This window comes from Carettochelys insculpta, chromosome 4 (assembly GCF_033958435.1).
Source record: "Carettochelys insculpta isolate YL-2023 chromosome 4, ASM3395843v1, whole genome shotgun sequence".
NCBI classification, from domain to species: Eukaryota; Metazoa; Chordata; order Testudines; family Carettochelyidae; genus Carettochelys; species Carettochelys insculpta.
Genome location: NC_134140.1, coordinates 113,009,472 through 113,034,224, shown reverse-complemented (window position 1 = coordinate 113,034,224; position 24,753 = coordinate 113,009,472). Strand labels below are relative to the sequence as shown.

Genomic DNA, 24,753 nt, shown 5'->3' with positions numbered 1-24,753 from the left:
ATCTAAATTTCACTTAAAGAGTTCATACTTACATTCTGTCTTTGTAACTTGGTAATCTTATCAAAAACTTCCAAAGGCTTTTTCCCCCCTTGAGATTCTGTTCACTGCTCAAGATTAACCATTTTAGAAGAAGTTAGATCTAATTTGGACTTGAATGCATCAAACCTGGTCTGTAATGTCTGAATTGGAGAAAAAATATTTTCTGCAGAAGCTTTTGAAGTAGCTTTTACATTTTTTGCGGCAAAACCCTTTCCTATTAATACAAAACATTCAGGACAATTTTATTTTTAATTGTCCTGTAGAAGTCTGCCATATTATTGTCATTTAATCTGTTATGAAAGTTTAGTACAATTCTGTTTCATTGACAAACTCTGCCTATTTTTCAACAGCTAAGAAGGAGAAATGCTTCATTAAAATGGCATGACATATTCCTATAAGACAGCTGTTCAGATATATTGCGTGTCTCATACGTTTTGTAGTCTGATATGTTGGGAGACCTTTGATAATGGTGAGCCGTATAAAAATTGTTATCGCAAACCTCATACAGGATACTTACCCTAAATCTTGTGCTCCTGGCAAGTGGCACTGTGTGTAACCTTATTATGGACTTCATTATAACATTCATGACATTTGAAACACAGAGTCTTCAGACAGTCACTGATTAAAGAAAATTTGATCTGAGCAGAAATTTGGTATAATGTATGAATTGAAGTTTGCTGGAAAGAAAAAAAGCAGGGGGACACAGAGGCAAATAAGGTAGAAGGACTTCTTTATTGCAGGCACTCGTTCTACCTTGGATTGCAAAACTGAGTGAGTCCCAAATTAACTATAGGTATATTTTTTATCCAAGTTAGTATGCAAATACACTTAACTATTACAGCTTCCAAACCCTTGTTTAAGTGCCCATAAAATGAATAGTAATAGCCATATGATGAATATTAATATGCCCACCCCTGTTTACTGTTTTACAGCACTTCTAGGTGAAGCATGCAGTTTTTTCGGCGCAAACTCCCTGAATCAGCAGTTTACACTGGTGGCGGGGGGCGGGGAGTTATGGCCCTGAATACACTCTTCAAGTGAATGGAAGGCAGAGGGAGAAGGGAGAGAACACAATTTTAAACACAGGGATATTCCATTAGAAGTTATATTCTCGGTGCAGCTGTGGCTTATCTTGTTCGAGGCCTAGAAGAGTTAGCAAAGCACATCTATAAATCAATAGGGACAGTGTCATCTTTGTATTGTCATAGAATTATTACCCGGACTTTATTTAACCCTTACATACCCCAACAACGTTTTGGTTTGTCTTTCAGATAGAAAAGGGTGATAGGAAACGATACCTCCCTTTAAAAACTACATCTGAGGACACAAGATGTACATCTAATACACAGTTGTGAAAAGTCCAAAAATCTCATTGCACAAATCAAAATATAAATAAATTGAGTCCTGATTTTCAGCTGTTTTTGTAAAAGACAGGTCATTTTTTCCCAGGAACTGAGGAATGACTATTGGGAATATTTGAGATGATTTTTACATTACAGTTTTAGTGTTTATTTTCCTTACAGTTGTCACAGAAAAAACATGAAATTTAACTCCTGCGAAACTCATGTTCTCACAATAACATGTTCTATCTTTTGCCAGTGAAAATTGCTGAGATAAAGACACAAGCAAAGATAAAGACACAAGTTTCATGTTGTTCTGTAAGACACATCTAATTCTTGATTATTAAATATAATAATTTCTAAAGCCATATTTAGGCCTCTAAGTATTTAGAAGCCATAATGTGGATGTACAAACCTTACTCAAGTGTGAAAATAGTGGTCTATGAATTTTGTTTTACTTGTTTACAAACAGTTCAGACATTATATTTTTATTAGGCAAAACTGAGTCTTTTAAAAACTATTATTAAAGCGACATTTTTTGCTGAAAATGACTGTAAACAGGCTGCTTTCTTATTGGACAAATCTCCTTCTGTACAGTAAGAGTCTTATCAGTTAAATTTAGTGATAGGAGAAAAAATAAATTTTATTGTGTCTGTTTTCCCTGCTAATCTAACTCAAATGAATATGAATGAATTCTGTTCCTCCTTATGCCTCGTCAATAGAGTTATGTATGTTCCACTTATAACTGTGCAGTGGGATTACACAAATGCTGCTTGAGGACCTACTTTGGCCACGCTGAGCTAAAATAGTGTAATGATGGTAACGAGTTAAAATGTATGACTGCAAAGAAAAACAGTAATAGAACTGATGGTTTTAAGAAGTTATTCTTTTTAGCTGTCTAATTGTCTAGCTGTTCAAGGAGTAATGACATGAGAAGCTTGGTTTAATATGAAACTACTGTGAAGTGCAGAATGTCTCGTATAAGATAAGGTAATAAATGTTATCAGGTGTCATTGATTTCAGTGGGAAGCGCAGACGTTCAGTACCTCACAGGACTGGCTCTCTCGTGTTATTTAGACAAAGAGCGCAGGTACTGCCTTAAAATGTAATGTAATACTGGAAGTGAACCTAGAAGGGTTTGTTGCTTTACTTTTAATTCATATACATGTCTCAATATGTACGCTATGCTTCATGAAAAGCGACTTGTGAGTTTTTCTTCAGTATTATTCCTAATTATCTTGCAGCTATCTAACCACAAAAAATCCTAGAAACAATAAAATGGGGGCAAAATGCTTTTCAGAGAGCGTACTCCAATATGCTTCAAATTCAGTGAATTCAACTGGGGATGAGTCCTTTTCTGAGAGTTTGAAGAAGAGCACCAGGAAGAAAGTTCTGGGACAATAACCTGGGGACAATGCATTTTGCAGTACACTTTACTGCTTTTCTTAAAATAAATCAACCAACCAACCAACGAGAACAAAGTATATTACTGCTGTTCTTCTAGTGTGTGATCCTATTGTAGCAGGTGAGGTGTATTTATTTCCCTAAACAAGCTATCCAGACCTTCATGGTTCCTTGAAGTACCTAGAATATTTTATTGTTTTCTCCCCAGTTGTTATTTTTTCATTGGTGGTCGTGGGCTTTTTTTCTTTTGTATGATCTCTCACAGTCTCTTTCAGTCCTATGATTCTGTTACAGATTAGCTCTTTTGGTGTGCGGTTATTCTGGTTTTTTTCCCCCTAGCTGGTGGACAGTAATAAAAATAATATCTAAATTATTGGAATTATTGGATTCCGCTATTGGAATCCCATGTGGTATTCTCTTCAGTGACTGTATGAGGACACAAATTAATTTGGGCTTTTATGTAAGGAAGTCAGCTTTCTGATAAAAACTGTTTAAAAGCTTTACAAAATGTTGTTAGTTTAATTTAGTTCACAAGTGACCAATAGACACACCACTGCAATTTTGTTAAATTATATTTTTATTTTTTTGGTAAACACTATAGTCCTGTCTCTTTGGTGGTGGGGGGGGGGAAATAAGGGAGGAGACAGTCATTAATGATTTCCATACAGTTCATCTGTAAGATTAGGTTCAGCTAACTTTTTCACCCTTGTCTGACAATAGAAACTGCATAAATTACTGTAGTTACGATACCTAGATATTGAGGCTGTGTCTAAATTACCCAAAAGGTCAACCCACTCAGGGTTGATCTTCTGGGGTTCTATTTTGTCTGCTTGTTAGAGACTCACAAAATCAACTTCTTGGGATCAGCAGTCAACCTTCCTCAGTGAAGAGGGCCAGTTGATTGCAGATGAATCAATTCTAACTATGCATTTGCAATAACTAGAATTGCATATCTGCAATCGATTTGTCTGCCTAATGTAGACCAAGCCTGACTTGTGCTTTGATTTTTTGGTTATTATATTAGAGACTGTGGCTATGCTAGCATGAGTTCTGTTTCTAGAAGAATTCCATCAAGCGGGCTTCCAACCTGTGTCCGTGATTGTGTCTTTGTTTTTCTTAAGAATCATTGCAGTGGTCACTGGTTAATACAATACACATGGCCATACTTCATAATGAATTGAAAACAGAAGGTGCTTTGAGTAGCAGCTGCTGTAGGTAGCAGTGATTACTGAAAAGGGAAGGATTTGTATTTGTTCCATGAAATAAATACTTCGTAGATCCCACTCTGCAGGAAGCAATGTGCTGTTGTACTGTGATGTTTTCTGTATGCCTTCATTTTCTAATGGTTTCCTGCACACAGGACACCTGACTCTTCAGTGATAAAGCCCCAGTCATGGTATCTCACATGCAGCCCCATTTAAACTAATGGGGGGGTCCATGGCATTACAGCAGCCTGCCTGCATGCTGTTATTTGCTGCATTGGGGCTTACATATGCCATTTTCTTCGGGCATGTTCTCAGTTGTGGGAGGGAAAGGCAATTTATTTTGGATGACAGAGTTCCCATAAAAATACGTGTTTTCTCCCACTGCTGAACTTTACAGGAGAGATTCTCATGTAAGATCGATCCTTATAGAGCAGTTAGGAGATGCATTCTAATTGTTACTGGCCAGGTGAGAATTTCCCTAGATAGGGAGGGTGATCTAAGCTGCCACAGAGTTGATAGTTCGTGCTTCTGCATTATCTGCTTTCTTGATCCCTACCCTGTTTTGTGGGGTGCATAGGGGTGTAAAGGCTATAATCCCTTAGCTGTGAGTATGAACCGCATGATGTGTGGGTTTCACCCTATCTTCCCTTCCTGTTCAATCGTGGGTTTGAAGGAGGAAGAGGAGGAGGACTGTGCCATATGCTAGTGGCAACATGACAGGAGACGTGAAACTGAGTGTGCAAAAAAATATAGCAAGCAATTAAGTGAAGAATTGGGAAGGAGTGGAGGGAGTGAGGTGGAAAGTTGGAGGAAATGAGAATAAAATTACAGTCTTGAAGAGAGTCAATATAGTGTAAGTGATGAGGCTAAAGAACAGCTTCAGGGAGGGCGTGGTTTAGGTGGAGTGGTGAAAGGGAAAGCCACATAATGAGAGGAATGTGGAAGATTTGTGAAATGGAAAGGTCAAAGATGGCAAAGTTGTGGTAGTTAAGAAACTTCCAACAGTAGGCCTTGAGTGATGGGTGTAGTAAGCAAGGTCAACTTCTGATGGTATTGGATTTGGCAAGAGACTGAGTATGGGACTGGGGTAAGAAAGAAGAGACTCAGAGGTGACATTGAGATGGCAAATCTTAGAAATGGGGATAGATTCATATAGGAAGTTCAGCACCTAAACTAGCCACTAGGAAATATCATGGAGAGAGATGTGGTCCGAGTCCCCTACCCAACCTCCACTTGGAATTCACTGCCATGAACCCTTCTTTGCATTAGCAACCTAAGCCTTTTTGTTTTTTAAAAAAAATGGAGGATGCAATAGTGAAGGAGAGTGTCTTAATCTATTGCAAGAGATTGTATTTTGACATGTCTGTCTGTCCTCTTGAAGTCCTTCCATTTTAAATATTTACTGGGCCCAAGAAAGTGACCTTATGCTTTGTGGTTAAGATACTAACTTGTTCTAAGGAATATTTAATTAATGCAATCCATTTTGTCTAAGTAATTCGTGAGAGAAATTGGGATGTTCTGGGGTGGATCTTTCTCAAAGCCCCATGGTTAGGGTACTCCCTTCAGAGATAAGAGTTCAGATTCCTGCTCTGAATCAGGCAGAGGAGGAATTTGAACCTAGGACTCAAGCATTTCAAACAACTCACCTAACCACTGGGCTTATAGTTATAAAACTCATAGACTTTAATGTTAGAAAGCACCATCATGATTATCTAGTCTGACATTGCAGGCCCCAGAACCTCATCCACCCACTCCTGTAATAGCTCCCTAACCTCTGGCTGAGTCACAGAAGTCCTCAAATAATAGTTTAAAGCCTTCCAGTTACAGAGAATTCACCATTTACATGAGTTTAATCTTCAAATGACTCATGCCCCGTGCTGCAGGGGAAAGCACAAAAAATATCAGTGTATCAACCATTCTGACTTTGGGGAAAATTCATTCCTGATCCCAGATATGGAGATTACTTAGACCTTCATCATGTGGGCAAGATGCACTGTGCATATACTCTGGAAAGCATTCTCTGTAATAACTATGAACCCTCCCCTATCTCCAGCCCTTGGGAACGTTTGCTACAAGCCTTGTTGATGGGCCATATGCCACTGCAGACAGTTTCCTCATCCCCTCCATAAACGTATTGAGCTCAGTCCTGAAGCCAGTTAGAACTTTTGCTACTACTTCCCTGGGAAGGCAGCTTTAGAAATTCAGTCCTCTGATGGCTAGAGATCTTTACTAAATTTGTTGTTGGTCTGTTTTTTATGATAGAACTGTAAGGCACCTCAAGAGGTCATTAAGTCTCAGACATTAAGAACAATTTTTCATCTTCCTCTATGTAAGAACCTTTTATATACTTGAAGACTGTTCTTGTGTTCCCTCTCAGTATTCTCCAGACCAGAACCTATTTTTTTCAGTCTTCCCTCATAGGTTATATTTTCTAGATCTTTAATAGTTTTTGTTTCTTGTCTCTAAACTTTATCCAATTTGTCTACATGTTCGCTGAAAGGCAAAATCCAAAAATGTACATAATACTTTAGCTGAGGTCTTATCAGTGGAGGGTAGAGTGGAAGAATTCCTTCTTGTATCTTGCTTAAAACATTGTGCTAATACATCTGTCAGCCGATGGCCGGGTACGGGTGCCCAAGAGTCTGCTCCATGGAGGCAGCACGAGTCAGCGCCCAGCTTTTACTGCACCTTATCACTGACCAGGCTGAATATAGCCAAACCGGCTAAGGTTCTTTGTTTGTGTTTGGCTGAGTTACAGCAACTAGAAGGAGTCAACTAGAAGCTTAAACATGGTTACTATTTATTACAAAGCAGAAATGAAAATCTTAATGGTTACAGAATTATATAAAGTCTTAATGGTTACAGTTGCAGGAGAAGTTAGATAAAATCTTAATGGTTACACTGTTATTGCTCTATTTGCTTAGCTACTATAGTAGGATGTTACAAATGACATGTCAATTAGAGGAAGTTACCCGTTTGAGGACCAGACGCCTCAGACTAAAGAGCTCTTCCTATTAAATGTGCACAAAAGAAACATTGCAGGTATGATTCTCACCCTTGCGTCCTTCGACTCCGGCGTAGCCAAGGTCGTTCACTGAATCCCTCGGGAAGAACTGTATGAGGAAGGGGGTTCCCTAGATCCTCAGGAGGCAATAACCTTACCTGACCAGCAGGCACAGGAAATTGGAGCTCATTTAGAGTAGGCTGCCAGGGCCCTCTTTATATCCCTTGGGGCACGTAGGTTCTTCCTTATCTCAGGGTACCAATTGTACTGGTTCGTCTTTGTGATGCCAGTGCTTACAAGGCAGTTATATTTGTAGTGACAGAGATAACTAAATTTATAGAAACGGGGCAAACTTTCACACAGGCAGTAAAGTTTCCCTCCTGGGACCAAGTGTAGGCAGATCAGCTATCGATGCCAGCCAAGGGCAGCTTGAAGCCCTGAGGCCGACAGCTAGTCTGTTTGCCCCCTTATCTGCATTCTTCAGTCCAGGGTCATGCTGACATAGCACATCTGTGTTTGTGTGGCACCGGACAGTGTGCTCTCACAACATTCCAAGACTGTGCCGTTTCTTTGGGCTGTGTGCTCTGAGGTACCTAAGAGGGGCAGGCAAGATGGAGTAGAGCAGGGGGATTCCGTATGGCTACAACATCCCAGAATGATTCTTTTATAACATTATTATACTGTTGAGTCATATATAGCTTGCGATCCACTATGACTCCCAGATCTCTTTTTCCATTACTCTTTCTCACATAGTCATGCCCTTTCAGCTTGGCTGTAAACCACAGATAACTACGCTCTGGGAACCATTTTCCAGCCAGTTATGTGCATACCATATGGTAGCTCCCTCTAGGTTGTATTTCCCTAATTTGTTTTTGAGAAGGTCATGCAAGACAGTACGTGTTAGTCTGTAGCAATACAAAAACAAGCAGTCCTGTAACACCTTAAAGACTAACAAATTTGTCTTAAGTGATGAGCTTTTGTGGGTAAGACCCACTTCTTCAAATTTTCAGATTGGAGAAGGCAATTAGAATCCATGTTGTTTTTTTTGGGTGGAGGGGAAGGACAAAAGAGGAAGGGGTCACCTATCACTAATAGGACCAGTGGAAGAAGTAACTTAAGTGAGATGGTTGCTATTCCTGTGGATATCAAATGTGGGGAAATTGCCCTTGTAATGCATAAGATAATTGAGATTTCTGTTAAGCCCAAGGTTAAATGTGTCAAACTTGCAAAAGAATTCCAATTCAGATGTCTCCCTCTGTAATCTTTTGGTAAAATCCTTTAGCAGAAGGATGGCAACTTTCAAATTCTCTATTAAATGTCCAGAGTTGTTAAAGTGTTTCCCTATAGGTTTCTGTGTATTCCATTCCCTGCTGTTGGATTTATGTCCATTCATCCTTTAATAAAGAAAGTGTCCAGTTTGTCCAATGTTTCAGAACTTCCCCTGGTGGGTGAGTTTTATAAATACTTGAATAAAGATTTTGTAGTTTTTTGTCTCTGTCAGTGGGATTGGAGCTCATAAGGTTGTATCTAAGGCTTGTATTTTAGGGCATTACACAATGGTTTAATAGAAATTTGAGAATATAAATACAATCACTGAGGTAGTTCATATGGTGGTAGCAAGAATGCCCCATCTTTAAGATAATGGCTTTAACTGAAACAGGTATGCCACTGCTTTGCAGCATTTTACATGTGTCATGATCTCACTCTAAAGCTAAAAAGCAAACAGTTGTAATCTTCATTTCCATTAGTGGCAAATCTGTGAGAAGCAACATGGGAAAACATTTTCTGTTGTCTGAGAGTGGTTCTAAAGTGCTTTCTACTGTTCCCCTCACACAAATCCATTTTGACTTCAGGGGATTTGCCTCACTGAGGTCCAGCAGTTCAGCGATAGATGCATAGTTTGATGCATTAGTGGATGTTTTCCAGATACTTCAGTGAATCCACTCCTGCTGTGGGAAGAGAGAGTTAATTATTTTATGGACATGGATTAACATTAAATGTAATACTGTGATCTCATTTGATTTTCACCATGAAATTGCAAGATTGCTTTGGTATCTCGTGAAACTTCTCTAGAATTCCACAGTATGATATATTTTCACAACAAGGCTCATGTACAGATTAATGGCTCTATTCTTTGTGGAGGGTAGAGGCCATGGGACTCCATTGTTTCAGCTTGTCAGGTTTTATCCTAGTTGCTTAAACTTGGTGTGTGTGTTGGGGGGGCATGCAGGCTCTGCTCACCTGTGTCTAATTTCCACTCTGTACTTAGTGGTGTCTCTAGGGCTTCCCCTCCTGGCGACTGTGTTTGGGTCATTGTTGCACAGCTCTTCTAGTTCCAGCCCTCTGGTTGGGTCTCTGGCTTCTACTTCTTCTCCCCCTCCCCAGGATGCCAATGTCAAAGTGACCTCCCAGTTGCTCTTGGGGAAGGAGGTTGGGATAAGCTGGGGAGGCCACAGTTTTGCCCTCAACTCCAGGGACCCTGTGTATACCAGCTATAGGCTGAGTCAAACTTTACAGCTGCTACTTCCCTGGGTCACTTCCCCCGTGGCCTGCAGTCCTTGCCCTTTCCTCAGGGCTCTGTGGCCCTCAATAGAGTCCTTGCTGTTCTCGGGACTCTACCTGCAGTCAGAAGTGCTGGTCAGTTTCCCACATGGAACTCCCCAAGGTAGGTCTTTCCCCAGCAATGTCTCTAGCTACTCTGAGCTGCCTCTGCTGTTACAGCTCCTTTTTATAGGCCTTCCTGGCTCCTGATTGCCTGCTTCTCCTGGCCACCGCTCTAGCCTCCTTGGAACACTTTTTTGTGTTTTGAGAAAGGGCAAGGCCTCAAGATTTCAGCATAGGGCTCAGAGCCCAGTCTACCCCATCACAAAGGGACAACGCAGAAGAGAGTACCTGCTCCCAAGTACTCACTCTTCAAACACAAGCAGCTCTCCGTTACTGCAGAGTCAGGACCCTGCAGATTAGCAGGAATGGGTTTCAGTGGAATCAGAGCTAGTGGCAGAGCATCCACATCTCCACCTAAGATGGCACTTTGCTTAGCTTCCCTACCAGTGGAAATCCAGGTTCAAGATAATAAGATAGGTGCATATTTGACTATTAAAATGATAGAACTTCCATGGCTCCATCCTCTGGCTGCAGGGGAAATATGTGATTATTTTTTCAGATTTTTAGCATTAGTGTGAAATACTGTATTGGCAACTATGGATAGTAAAGTCTGCTATTAACCAAAGAGTTATAACCTAGGTAACGGTCATCTAATATTCCTGATTTCACGTATGGCAGACATTAAAGTCAATTCTAGATTCACAATTCCAGCTACAGCAATTATGTGGCTGGAATTCACCTACCTACAATTGACTTATCTGGCCATCCTCACTACAAGAGGTTAGTGGTATAGTTTCTCCCAGTCTTCATAATAATGAGGAGTACAGGGCTCAATTGTTGACCTCTGATAGTTTGATTTCACATGTCCCCACTAGGTACATGAAATTGAACCCTGGAAGATTGATGGGTTCAATATTTGGGTAAGTGTAGATGTATCTTTAGGAGCATGCAGATTGCGAAGCATGTTCTATCGACAGTAAGTCAGTGAGCTCTGGTGGCATGGCCCCCAGGGACCGGCTATGTCACTCCCCCAAATGGAGGGTAAGCACAGCAGGCACTTGGAGAGGTCTGCTGTCCCTCACAGGGGTAGGCAAGCCCACGGCAGGGTCAGGGAACAGCTGTCCAAAGCAGCCCTTTTAAGTGTCCATCTCTGCAGGACTCTGGCACCAGCTCCTGGAAGGAATGGGTGACCTGAAACCCTAGCTGAGGTTGTTCTGGGTGGTGGGTTTTTTGAGAGGGAACCGGGCTGCCTGGATGCACTCCTGTAGTTTTGAGCTCAAATTGTAGAGGGGCCTGCACTAAACTGCAGAGGTCCCAGGTTCTAGTCTGCCTGTGGGCAGTTATACTCTGTCAACAGAAGTTTTGTTGCAAGGTATCCTCCGACACAAACTTCTCATGACAAAACCCTGCAATCTAGACATGCCTTAGAGTTACAGAAGATATTCAAAAGCAATGTCCACTCTGTCCTTGGGGCCTCTGCCAAGACAGCTAACAAGGTTGCTTGTTGTAAGCTGTGTCTACACGTGCACGCTACTTCAAAGTAGCGGCACTAACTTCGAAATAGCGCCCGTCGCGGCTACACGCGTTGGGCGCTATTTCGAAGTTAACTTCGACATTAGGCGGCGAGACGTCGAAGTCACTAACCCCATGAGGAGATAGGAATAGCGCCCTACTTCGACGTTCAACGTCGAAGTAGGGACAGTGTAGACGATCCGCGTCCCGCAACGTCGAAATTGCCGGGTCCTCCATGGCGGCCATCAGCTGGGGGGTTGAGAGACGCTCTCTCCAGCCCCTCAGCTCACTGGTGGCCGCGTGGAGCGGCCCCTTAAAGGTCCCCTCACCCGCCCTGACTCTGCAGGAAGCTGAGGCAACGTGCAGGCTGCAGCCTGCACACGCGGGCAGCCTGCAGAGCCCTCAGCCCACCACAGAGCGGCGATGGCGAGCCAGGAGCCGCCCCCAGCGCTCCCAGGGGACCCCCCCCAAGGGGAGCCAGGGCAAACAGCCCAGCCAGAGGGCCACCCAGTCTGGGAAGCGGCAGCGGGGCCCCTCCTGGACGGAGGCCGAGCTGCGGGACCTGCTGGGGCTCTGGAGCGAGGAGGAGGTGCTCCAGGTAATGGGGAGCAAGAGGCGGAACGCGGATGCGTTCGCTCGGCTGGCCGACGGCCTGGCTGCCCGGGGTCACCCTGCCTGCACTCCGGACCATGTCCGGAGTAAGGTGAAGGAGCTGCGGCAGGGTTATGCCCGGGCCCGGGATGCGGCCAGCCGATCTGGGGCCGCCCCCGTCACTTGCCCCTTTTACAGGGAGCTCAGGGACATCCTAGGCTCCCGGCACACCTCCTCCCCTCCGGCCACCCTTGACACCTCGGCTGACGAGCCCCAGCAGGCCCTGCAGCCGGAGTCCGACCCGGAGGCAAGCCCCGCACCCCGGGGCCCCCCCCCTGGAGGCCATCCCCGGGACATCGCGGCAGGAGGAGGAGGAGGAGGAGGAGGGGGGCTCCTCCTCCGCCAAATCCAGCCTGCAGATCCTCCTCCTGCCATCCCGGAGCAGCAGCAGGGCCTCCGACCCCCGGGGATCTCCGGACCGTGGGAGCGGACCCACAGGTAGGTACCCCTCTCTGGTGGACACCCCGGGGCTTGAGGGGCGGGGGTAACAGAGATGTGTCCAGGGCCCCCCACACGCTCACATGGCCATGGCCCCAAGGACACCAGGGCCATGGCCCTCACAGCACTGCAGCCATCAGCCCGTGCCCCCCCCACCCTGCATGACAGTGCCATGCCCCATCCCCGGGCCAGGGGGGAGCGGAACCTCGAGGGGCCCCTGGGCGGAGGGGGTGGGACACCCCGCAGCAGCAGCAGCATGTGATGGAGTGGGGGGAGTGCCAAAGGGAGACTCAGGCTACATATGAGCCACAGGAGCCGAGGAGCTCCCAGGGCCAAAGGAGGATCCTGGCGCTACAGCTGGCAGGTGACACCTCTGCCCTGAGCAAACAGGAGGGAGGAGCCGAGCTGGCTTGGAATTGGGGGGCGAGGGCGGGGGCCACAGGTAGAGGCTAGGGGAAGGGAGAGCTGGTAGGCAGCCAGCCAGAGGAGGGGGAAAGCTGCATCCCAGAGGGGCCCCCCTTGGGGTCTTCTCCCCACGACGGGTTGGAAGGACTGTCTCTTCCAACAGCTGGTGCTGTCACTCCTGCCAGAAACTGGCCATCTGTGGCCTAAGAAAGCTCTCCTGCTCTCAGACCCTGCGGGGTGAAGTGAGAGTCGCTCCCACCAGGGGACGGGGTGCAGGGCAGGGGGACCCCTGAACCCCATCCATCACAGCAGCATCTCCCAGGGACGGGGATGGGGAACCTGCAGCACAGGGCGGGGGAGGACAAAGGCCACGGCTCGGGGCCCACACTAACGCCTGTCTCCATTCTTCTTTCCCCCCTCCTCTCCTGTGTCCTGCACCTGCACCTGCACCATCTGAAGGACCGGAAGAGAGCGCCGGCGAGGCCTCGGTTGTCCCGGAGAGCCCTCCGGGACCCTCGCTCCAGGGCAGCCCCTCGGCCGAGGAACGACCGGCCGCGCAGAGGGCAAGACGGCGGACCCCGCACCTACTACCGGCGGCGGCAACGGACCCCCAGCTGCTGGCCATCCTCCGCCGGCAGCTGGAGGTGTCGGAGCAGCACCTCCAGCTGCAGGAGCGGGAGCTGGCCTGGCGCCAGGAGGCATGGGGGGCCTATATGCAGACATTCAACCGGCTGGTTGATTACCTGGCCCCCCATGCCGTGCCGGCCGAGCCATCGCCCGCCCTGCCCGCTCCTGCAGCCCCACCACCAGCTCCTCCAGCCGTCGCCGGGCCGTCCGCCGTCGCCCCACCACCCACCCGCGAGGGCCACAGCGCCGAGGGACCCCTGGAGCCCCCTGAGACTCGCCGGCGCCAGTACCTTCCTGTCCAGCCCGCTCCCACCCAGCCGCGGACCAGACTGCAGGCACGGCGGGGCTCCCGGCCGGGCACGACCAGTGCTGGGCTCTAGGGGCGAGGGGCCCGGGACGTGGCCCCCCCCCTTGTTGTATATAGTTTGAATGTTTGTTTTTGGTGCCCCCGTTTGCCCCGTCCCTCCCATGTAAATAGTTCTCCCCGTTCTCCTCCCTGCTTTTCTTTTTTGTTGATGGCGCACACTTCTTTGCTTTGTTGTTGTATATTGTTTTATTTGTGCACATCTTGCTTTTGTTGAACGTTTGTCCCTCCTTTTTGGTTTCTGTTTCATATATTTATTTATTTACAAAAAAAAAAAAGTTTCGTAACGAGGAAAAAAAAGTTTACGTTCACCCACACGTTCGTGCTGTCATTTGTCCAGGACAAGTGGGGTGGGGCGGTGGGGTGCTCCATGGTGTGGGCATTGGGGCAGGAGTGTGGGGGAGGAAGGGGCGGGCAGTAGGGGGCCTGGGCAGAGTTCACCCCGCGGCCTGTTGGTCGAAGTGGGCCCGCAGGGCCTCCTGGACCCGGGTCCCCTCTGGGTCCACCTGCCGACTGGGGGCAGCAGGTGGCTGCACGTGTGCCCTGCTGGCCTCCGCGGCCCAGCCCTGCAGAAAGGTCTCCCCCTTGCTCTCCACGAGGTTGTGCAGGGCGCAGCAGGCACCCACAATCTGGGGGATGTTGTTGGGTCCCGCATCCAGGCGGGTCAGGAGACATCGCCAGCGTCCCTTGAGGCGGCCAAATGAGCGCTCCACCACCTGGCGCGCACGGTTCAGGCGCTCGTTGAAGCGCTCCTGGCTAGCGGAGAGATGGCCCGTGTAGGGGTGCATGAGCCACGGCCGGAGGGGGTATGCCGCATCTGCGATGACGCAGAAGGGCATGGTGGTGTCCCCCAGAGGGATCTCCCGCTGGGGGATGTAGGTCCCCACCTCCAGCCGGCGGCACAGGCCCGAGTTCCGGAAAACCCGGGCGTCGTGGATGCTGCCAGGCCAGCCCACGTAAATGTCCTGGAAACGTCCCCGGCTGTCCACCAAGGCCTGCAGGACGACAGAATGGTAGCCCTTCCGATTGAGGTATCGTCCTCCACTGTGATGCGGGGCGCGGATGGGGATGTGAGTCCCATCCAGAGCCCCGAAGCAGTTGGGGAAGCCCAGGGTGGCAAAGGCGGCGACAGTGGCATGTGGGTCCCCCAGCCTCACGAGCCTGTGCAGGAACATGGCGTTGATGGCACGCACGACCTGCAGAGAAAGCACATGGGACAGCCCCAATGAGGGGTGAGCAGGGTGTGCGTGGCCCTGCCCTGCCCTGCCCTGCCCTGCCCTGGCCCCCCTGGCCTGCCCTGCCCGGCCCTGCCCTGGCCCCCCTGCCCTGCCCTGCCCTGGCCTCCCCCTGTGGGTTCTCTTACCTCCATGAAGACAGCCCCGACGGTGGCCTTTCCCACACCAAACTGCTGCCCCACGGATCGGTAGCTGTCCGGAGTGGCCAGCTTCCAGACAGCGATGGGGACCCGTTTCTCCACAGGGAGGGCACGCCGCATGGCAGTGTCCCGGTGCCTGAGTGCGGGGGTGAGCCACTGGCACAGCTCCAGGAATGTCTGGCGGGTCATCCTGAAGTTCCTGAGCCAGTGGTCATCGTCCCACTCCCCAAGCACCAGCCGCTCCCACCAGTCGGTGCTGGTGGGGTAGCTCCACAGCCGCCGGCGTGTGAGGCGGGGGGTGGAGCGGGGTGCTGCAGGGGTAGGGGTTGAGCCCTGCTGCCCTGGGGGCATCTCCTCCCCGGGGGCAAGAAGGTAGTCAGCTGCCTCCCACATGGCATGAGCCAGGGCAAGCCCTGCTCCTGCCGGGAGGGCTGGGTGGACCTCTAGCTGCTGCTGCTGCTGCTGCTGCTGCTGCTGGGGGTCCATGACTGCGGCACCCAGGGTCTGTGTGCCTATGGCTCCTCAGACCGCGTGCTGTGCAGGCTGAGTGTATGTGGAAGGGGCCCTTTAAGGGAGCGGCTAGCTGTTGCCCCGGAAGCGCTAGTCCTCCCATTGACCCTGTCTGCAGCTGTGCCTGGCATCCCTATTTCGATGTGTGCTACTTTGACGTGTAGACGTTCCCTCGCTGCGCCTATTTCGATGTTGGGCTGAGCAACGTCGAAGTTGAGCATCGACGTTGCCGGCCCTGGAGGATGTGTAGACGTTATTCATCGAAATAGCCTATTTCGATGTCGCAACATCGAAATAAGCTATTTCGATGTAGGCTTCACGTGTAGACGTAGCCGTAGAGGTGTTTTCTGATCATGGAGGCCAAGCAACAACTTGTTCCACACCTCTCACTGAGCAGCAGGGAGGGTCATAAAATGGCTTGTGGACTTGCAGCTGTAGACTGTTGTTCTGCAGATAACATACATGAGAGAGAGAGAAAGAAACTGAGCTGCTTTCATTAGGCGGGGACGTGTCATTTAGATGACCAGCTTTTCAAAGTGACAAACCAGGGGGAACTTGAGTGAGGGGGGTTCGGCCAGCTAAGGAGTTGGTAGCTGGTCTCCCTTCCCCATTCCAGACTAAACGATGTGGGACAAATTACAGCAAATGGTGGGGTACCCAGAACGATATGTTGAAGTTTTTTCTGAAACTTAAGATAAAATTCTAGTTTTATTAAGGCAGGCTGAGAAAATGGGATTATCCAAGTTATTTTTGACACGTTTAGATCCTGTCTGTGGTATCTCAGGAAACTCTCTCATGCCCTTTTTGTTGGCAAATACCATATTCAAAGGTACATTTCTAGAAAGGTGGAAATACTATTTCAAATCATTATTAAGAGACAGCCAACGAAAACTGTGCACTCCTGTAGATTGTCAAAGATTTCTTTCATGCCTTTTTAAATTCGAGACAATGTATATTGTACAGAATATAATGAAATGTGTGCAAGGACCCTGTTTTTGTGATTTCATTTTTATGCTAAGCTGAAGGATCAGTGATCCTGGGTGTTTGTTGCTTAATTTGAAAAGACATAAAATAGGGCAGAAGCTTGTTCTAAATCAGATTAATAGAGAAACTCATTAAACAGTAAACTCTTTCGTATCTGGCAACCCCAGGACTGGGAGGTTGCCAGATATTCAAATATTCCAGTTAATTGAGAGTAGATGGAAGGAGGAACAGGCAGGGGTCAGTGCCCCCCATAAGAAAATTCAGCTCCTCCTACCCCTCAGTGCCAGGCACTCCATTTACCTTTTGGTGGGGACAGCGAGAGCCACTGGTGGGGCCCAAAGATCACCTCGTGGTGCAGGGAGCCGCTGGCGGAGCTCAGACATCGCACCAGGGAGTTCCTGACTGCCACCCTGCAGCCAACCCCCTTTCTGGACATCAGGGACCTGTGAGTGTCTCAGATGGTGCTGGGAGGAGCAGCCAGGACACAGCAGGACTTGCCTGCCAGCTCCAAGAGGAGAGCTACCAATAAACCCATTCAGCCTGAGGGGGCTCACGCAGCACCTGGGATTGTCTGGAGGGGCAAAAACAAAAAAAGGAAGCTGTGTCCTGGCTCAGAGTTTGCCAGCATTATGCCAGTTATCTGAGAGTTTTGGTACAGCAGATACCAGATGAACAAGAGTTTACTGTACATGCTTAAAAGCAGTTAAAAACCACTAAACCTTTTAGGGGTTCTGCTGCCCAGATAAATTTGTTTGGTGTACCACAAACTTCTCTAAAGTAAGGTTCTCCTTGGTTTTCCTATTATTTCCTACTCCACCTAGCTCTATTTTTGTTCATAATCCTTACTTTGGAATGAAATTCCACTTTGTCCTCTATGCAAGTTCCTGATTTTCATCTTTATCAGTTTCACCCAAAAAGTTTTTTTGGGGGGATGGGGGCAGGTCTCTCTTAAAGCATACAAAGGCTACGTCTACACGTGCAGCCAACATCGAAATAGCTGCGACATCGAAATAGTCTATTTCGATGAATAACGTCTACACGTCCTCCAGGGCCGGCAACGTCGATGTTCAACTTCGACGTTGCTCAGCCCAACATCGAAATAGGCGCAGCGAGGGAACGTCTACACGTCAAAGTAGCACACATCGAAATAGGGATGCCAGGCACAGCTGCAGACAGGGTCACAGGGCAGACTCAACAGCAAGCCGCTCCGTTAAAGGGCCCCTCCCAGACACAGTTGCACTACACAACACAAGATCCACAGAGCTGACAACTGGTTGCAGACCCTGTGCCTGCAGCATAGATCCCCAGCTGCCGCAGAAGCAGCCAGAAGCCCTGGGCTAAGGGCTGCTGCCCACGGTGACCATAGAGCCCCGCAGGGGCTGGAGAGAGAGCATCTCTCAACCCCCCAGCTGATGGCCGCCATGGAGGACCCAGCAATTTCGACGTTGCGGGACGCGGATCGTCTACACAGTCCCTACTTCGACGTTGAATGTCGAAGTAGGGCGCTATTCCTATCTCCTCATGAGGTTAGCGACTTCGACGTCTCGCCGCCTAACGTCGAAGTTAACTTCGAAATAGCGCCCGACGCGTGTAGACGCGACGGGCGCTATTTCGAAGTTGGTGCCGCTACTTCGAAGTAGTGTGCACGTGTAGACGCAGCTAAAATGAATATTTTTCTTTTCAGTCCATGGCTTGGAAGCCACCTTTTATGGTAGTGTTGTGTCATGCTCTTTTGGATAACCACACATCAATAACCTACAGAACAGTTTGGCTTGCCAGAAAAGTCCTTTCCTGCTGTGGATGCCTGCATCAGCTTTCCTTTTGTTTATCATTGCAGAATTAATAATACATTTTATTTCTACCTTTGACTCTGCTTCCAAGTACGAACAGTTGAAGCATAGCTTAAATTTGTCAGGTGGTATTGGGTTCTATTACTTTAACTGTCAGAGTAACAAAATTCTTCTCAAACTGCATTATATACAAAATGCAATAACTTTAAAGAAAAATAGTGAGAAAAACAATTGTGGGAAAAAATCTTGCTGAAAAGTGAAATATCTACTATACTGTATACACTTTTGGGTTCTATTGAATTATATTTGGACTTCATCTTTTTTTGTTTACCCTGTAATAATTATTTTACTTTGGCGAGTGAGGGTGGAGGTGGAACTTTGGATGTAATGTAGTTTTCAAATAAGCTTCTTCAGAGAATTACATCTATATTTTTTATTTCTAAAAAGGGAAGATAATATTGTGATACACAGAGAAGATTTGGGGGCATACAGTAGGTTTTTAACTTTCAAAAGGCTTTTAACTATGGCTTGGTCTGTAACTAGGGAGCTGGTGAACAGCTACAGAACCTTTCATCTCTAAGAAACTGATTCAAAACCAACCTACATGAAAAGAAGCAAATAAATGTTTTCCAATGAGTGCATACATGAAATACTAGCTCCACTGAAGTTAATGGAAAAACTCTCTGCCTTACAAGGAATAAATTGGTGGTCTTTCCTTTTGTGAATAGTGCATGGTTGTGACAGCAGTTCAGAGTGCAATGAGGAGTTGTGTCATTACTCACTCTGGAACCCTGGGTGCCTTGCAGCATTGTGCTGCTGTAGCTCCACAAGTGGGATTTTCGCAAGTCTATATGCATGCATGTCACAGTCTGAGTGTCTGGATGCTAGGCAGATCTGTGTTCAATAGCTTGGACCCCCGCAACCCATCTACAAACCCACAGTCCCACTCTGTCTTGCACCAGCCTTGGTTACTGCTTACATGGTGACCCCAACGCACTGGCAGTCCTGAATTTTTTCCCAAACCACGTGATCTGTATTGTCCTTCCCTCTGCTAGACAGTTCAAAGAAATAAGGTCTGCTCTTGTAAAGAGACAAAATTTCACAGCTTAAATAGGTCATTCCATTTAAACCAAATGATTTATCAGACACATAAATAAACAAGAAACTTCTGTAAAGGGAAATCATCCCTCATCAATCTGTTAGAATTCTTTGGGTGTGGGAATCAAACAAATACGATCAAGGGTGGTCCAATGGATACAGTGTACTTTGCCTTTTGGAAGACAAGGTCTCTCACTAAGCAAACTAATCAGTCATGAGATAAGAGGGAAGGTCCTCTCATGGAGCAGAATTCAGTTGGTTTATAGTAAAAATGAAACAGATTTATTAGCAAGTGCATGTAGGCTAAGTGATGTCAAGTAAAAGAAATAGTTCGAAAGGGCTACAGGCGAATAAAAGTGAAAACATGTGTTTACAAGTCTAAAGCTTATTTTAGTAAGATACATTCTTTGCCTGAGTGTTTCTCATCTGTATTCATTTCCCAGAGACTTAAATGCTCCTTTGGTTCAAGGACCCATCTTTCTCAGCTTGAAAAAGTTGTGGCCTCTTGTGTCTATCTAGTGATGGATGCTAGAGATGTCTTCTGTCCCTGCTTATATCTTCCAAAGTTCAATGACACTTACCTTTAAGAGACAGGTTTTTTTTTATATGCTGTTTTTTACCCTTCCTGTTGGCTTCCCTTGCATATGAATTGGGACTTCTATTGTTTTGATTCCACTTGACTTAATTTATATTGGTGGTGGGTAGATAACTGCCTTTTCTCTTGAAAAAAGATGAAGTCCGAATATAATTCAATAGAACCCGAGTGTATACTATCTGGCATCAGAGAGGTAGCCGTGTTAGTCTGTAGCTTCGAGAACAAGAAGTCTTGTGGAACTTTATAGACTAACAGATATTTTGGAACAAAAGCTTTCATGGGCAAAGACCCACTTCGTCAGATGCATGAGTGGGGGTGTGTGGTTTCAGAGGCATATTTAAAGAGTGGGGTCCCAGTAAAAGGGAGGGCCAGAGCTGATAAGGTCTATTCAGCAAGGTGGAAATGGCCCAGTATCAACAGTACTTACCAAAAAAGGAAAAAACAAGTTAGATCAGACAGGGGGATGTGAGCCTTTGTCAGAGTCTGATGGGGAGATATTAACGCCCAGGGCAGAGAAGCTGGTTTTGTAAGCTGTGAGCCACTCCCAGTCTCTGTTTAATCCTTGGTTAATGGAGTCAAATTTGCAAATGAGTTGCAGCTCAGAGATTTCTCTCTCCATCTGATTTTTGAAATTTCTTTGTTTCAGAACTGTGACCCTTAGATCTGCCACTGAGAGTCCAGGGAGATTGACGTGTTCAGCCACCGGCTTCTGTACGTTACCGTTCCTGATGTCTGACTTATGGCCATTTATTCTTTTATGGAGAGACTGTCCAGTTTGGCCAGTGTAAATTGCAGTGGGGCATTGCTGGCACATGATGGCATATATTATATTAGTAGATGTGCAGGTACAGGAGCCCCTGATCACATAGTTGATGTTAGGTCCTATGATGATGTCACTGGTGTAGATATGTGAGCAGAGTTGGCAGCGAGGACCGTTGCAGGGGCTGGTTCCAGGCCTAGAGCCACTGGTTTGTGGTTTGTAGCGGCTGGTGAGGATTTGTTTAAGGTTGGCAGGCTGTCTGTAGGCAAGGACAGGCCTGCCTCCCAAGGTCAGTGGGAGTGAAATATCATTCTTCAGGATGGGTTGCAGATCACTGATGATGCGTTGGAGATGCCTTAGGTGGGGGCTGTATGTGATGGTCAATGGTGTTCTCTTGTTTTCCTTGCAAGACCTGTCTTGCAGCAGGTGGCTTCTGGAGAGAAGAGAGAGAGAAATCAAATGGAGAGAGAAATCTCTGAGCTGCAATTCATTTGCAAATTTGACTCCATTAACCAAGGATTAAACAGAGACTGGGAGTGGCTCGCATCTTACAAAACCAGCTTCTGTGCCCTGAGCATTAATATCTCCCCATCAGACTCTGACAAAGGCTCACATCCCCCTTTCTGATCTAACTTGTTTTTAACTCTTTTGATAAGTACTGTTGATACTGGGCCATTTCCACCTTGCTGAATAGACCTTGTCAGCTCTGGCCCTCCCTTTTACTGGGACCCCACTCTTTAAATATGCCTCTGAAACCATCCACCAGTCATGCATCTGATGAAGCGGGTCTTTGCCCACAAAAGCTAAGGCTCCAAAATATCTGTTAGTCTAAAGGTGCCGTAGGACTTCTTGTTACTATCTAGCAGGTACAGTAGAGTGTATGCAATATAGCACTTTTTAACAAGATGCGACAAGGCATCAAGTGACACTTCATTACAGTCTAAAAGTACCTACATTTCAGCGCCTCGTTAGTATTCTCCAATTTGGCCATTAGCGTGGCCATTTTGTAGTTTTTCCTAAGTGTAGACATAGCCCTTATGTTGCGTTGTATTTTGTTGTATATAGTTACTGATCAATTTATCAGTGGTGTTAATGGCATCCTACCACCTATAACAGTGGTTCCTAACCTCTTCAGTAGCGTGGACCCCCAGTCACCCCTCCGAACCATTTGTGGACCCCCATCAAAGCCAATTATAGGTGCTATGTAGACTTCATTAAATGAAAAAGGAAACCACAACCTAGTTTTTCAGACAGTAATTAATAAGATTATTGGAAGGTACTTAATGTAAAAATTATAATCGATTGTAAGTTTGCAATTTATTTAAAACTCATTTTCTTTGATCCTTTTTATTTATCTTTTATTTTTTTTTATGGACCCCCTGCAATTCCCACGCAGACCTCCGGGTCTGTAATATGAGCATCACTGCTGTGCCTTTATCTTCTTTTTTCAGCATTCTCTTTTTCTTTTTTCCTCTAGCTGCAGCAACTTGCCAGATGCTGATCTACTCACATATTAGATTATCATTTACATTAATATTTTAAAATATGTAGAAAAGACAACCAACCCAGCTCCTAATACATCCACAGAAGTAGTGCATAGAATGATATATCATATATGTCAAGTCATTTCCAGGACAACCAATGAAGACAGATAGGTAAAGGGGGCAACTATCCTGGGGCTCAGTGATTCAAAAGGGCCCAGAGCTCCTGGTTGTTCCTTCTGCTGCAGCGGTGGCAGCTGGAGCCCTGGGCCCCTTAAATCACAGCCAAAGACTTGGGCAGTAGGCTCTGAGCAGTGCTGAATGGCTGACATGGTGATGCTAGTACCAGTCCACCCCTTCTGCTCAACGCCAAGCTTCTTCCAAAAATGCAGAGCTCACCCCCTTTCACATTACCTAGGGGCTTGTTACGTCTGTCAGCCCATCCAGGGATGTCATAACATAGCATGTCCTCTTATGATAACATAATATAGTCAAAGTATTCTGCTATTTTTTAGAGTAAAACACTTTCATATTTTCTATATTAGTGTCTCCTTTTCAAGTTGTAATGGAACAGCTTGAAACTTTAATCATTATTTTCTTCTTGAAAGTGTCAAACTACTTCACTATATCACAAACAGGAGACATTTTCAACAAGAAAATAATGTGCTTCAATATGTATTAAGTAGCAGCTGCTCCAATGTTTTTCAGATAAAATGCAATAAAATAAAAATGTAATTGTTCTGAGTATTATATTTTGTCTGGATAATATGACAGGCGATTCATGACATGCACCACCACGACAACTATTACTGAGACATAATGAAAGAGAAAAGCAATAAATAATATGAAAAAATAAACATATTTTACTTTGATACTACAGTCTTTCAAAAAAATTCTATACAAAATTTTCAAAATGAATATTTTATCAGAATTTGTATTCCCCCAGAAATTTAAAAGTAAGTATGTTCTAAGTTTGGAACACATATTTCAAAATTATCTGAAAAGAGCTGAAAATCCAAATCTCTGTCTGTGCCATTCTACTTCAGATTACAAAAAAAAAATAAATCAACATGCTAATTGTGGATATTTGATGAAAGTGGAATTAAAATCTTTTCTTTCCTACAGATAACACAAAGGACATTCTGGTGATTTATGAAGAAGAGGCAGAAGAATGGGCTCTGTATTTAAAATCACTTTTCAAGCACATCGTAAGGGAAGAAGGAATCTTACTTTACAACTTAGAATTGTCATCTCTTCAGCATCTGGAGTCATTCTCTCTCTCCTGTTACAGATGTAAACTGCTCATATTATCAAAGGGACTTCTAAGATACCTGAATCAAAACAGAAGCTATTTCCTATACAGGGTCTTTGAGCCTCCAGGTAGGGTTGTGATTTTGCTTTGTGGGGTGGAAAACTCAGACTTTCTACGTGAGATACTGACCTTAGACCAAAACAGTCAAGAGATCTCCACGGATCTGGAGCCTGAAGAATATCTATCCATTGTTGCTGGTGTTCTTCTACAAGGTAGTTTGAAATTTTGATTGTGCTGATGATACATTTGTTGCTTAATTATAATTAAAGTTAACCTCCTCTTAAACCCAGAGTAAAGAGAGTGCAACTCTGTAAAATCTAACATTGCAGTGTTGGTTGTTCACAAGCTGTCTAGTGAGCTGAAAAGGATAACGTACCCTTGTCTCTCTGATCCTGGGTTCAGATAATTATGTAAATCCAATGCATGCTATTAGTATTGTAGAAAAATGTGTAAGCATGTCTCATAAATGTCAAATTGCCTTAATTTCCTAGTTCAGAACTCACTGGGCAACATGCTAATATGGAAAATATGCCATCCACAAAAATTGGGCTCACTTTTTCTCTTCCAACCTACACAAACTGAGACAGCAAAGTAAGCTAAACTTCTGCATCATCTAAAGAAGTTTCTGCTAACTAGAATTCCATCCTATATATGTTCGTATGACTGTGGAGGCCGACCATCACTGAGGAGAAGGTCAACATAAGATTTGTTTAAAGAGCTTACGTGGGCAATAGGCTTGGTACTGGCCCAATGCACAAGGTTGAAATTAATTTCCAAGCACTTTACTGTGATATGAAAATGGAACTGAGAAGTCATTTTGAACCTGGCACCTTCCATAGTCAGTTGTGTGGGGTGACTATATCACAATCAATTATGAGAGGCCACTTGAGTAATATTCCAAATCACAGTCTCCACATGGATCACGCCATATGCACTCCTGGCAGGTTTTTGCTTTTTCTGCTTCATAGCCTCTCAGGCCTCTGTCTGTTCCCAAAGACTTTCTGTTTTGTGGTTATACTACTCACCCACCCCTTCCATCCTGTATATATGTTTTTGTTACAGCTGCTGTGAGAAAACTTTATTTCTTCTTCGAGTGGTCCCCGTGGGTGCTCCACAATAGGTGTTGGGCTCGCCCAGTGCCGCAGATCGGAATTCTTCTAGCAGTTTCTGTTGGATTGTGCATGCGCCGACGCACGCCGCTCCCTTGTGCGCCCCCAGCCATGTGCGCGATCCGGTCCCCGCCAGTTCCTTCTCA

General features: G+C 45.9%; 1 protein-coding gene across 1 annotated transcript in view; it reads left to right on the top strand.

Moving 5' to 3' along the window:
• BANK1 (B cell scaffold protein with ankyrin repeats 1) overlaps positions 1 to 24,753 on the top strand; it is a 296,463-nt gene that overhangs the window by 16,467 nt on the left and 255,243 nt on the right. The window contains exon 2 of the mRNA XM_074991991.1: positions 23,312 to 23,710. Within this exon, the coding sequence (XP_074848092.1) occupies positions 23,312 to 23,710 (399 nt within the window). The remainder of the gene's footprint in view (positions 1 to 23,311; positions 23,711 to 24,753) is intronic.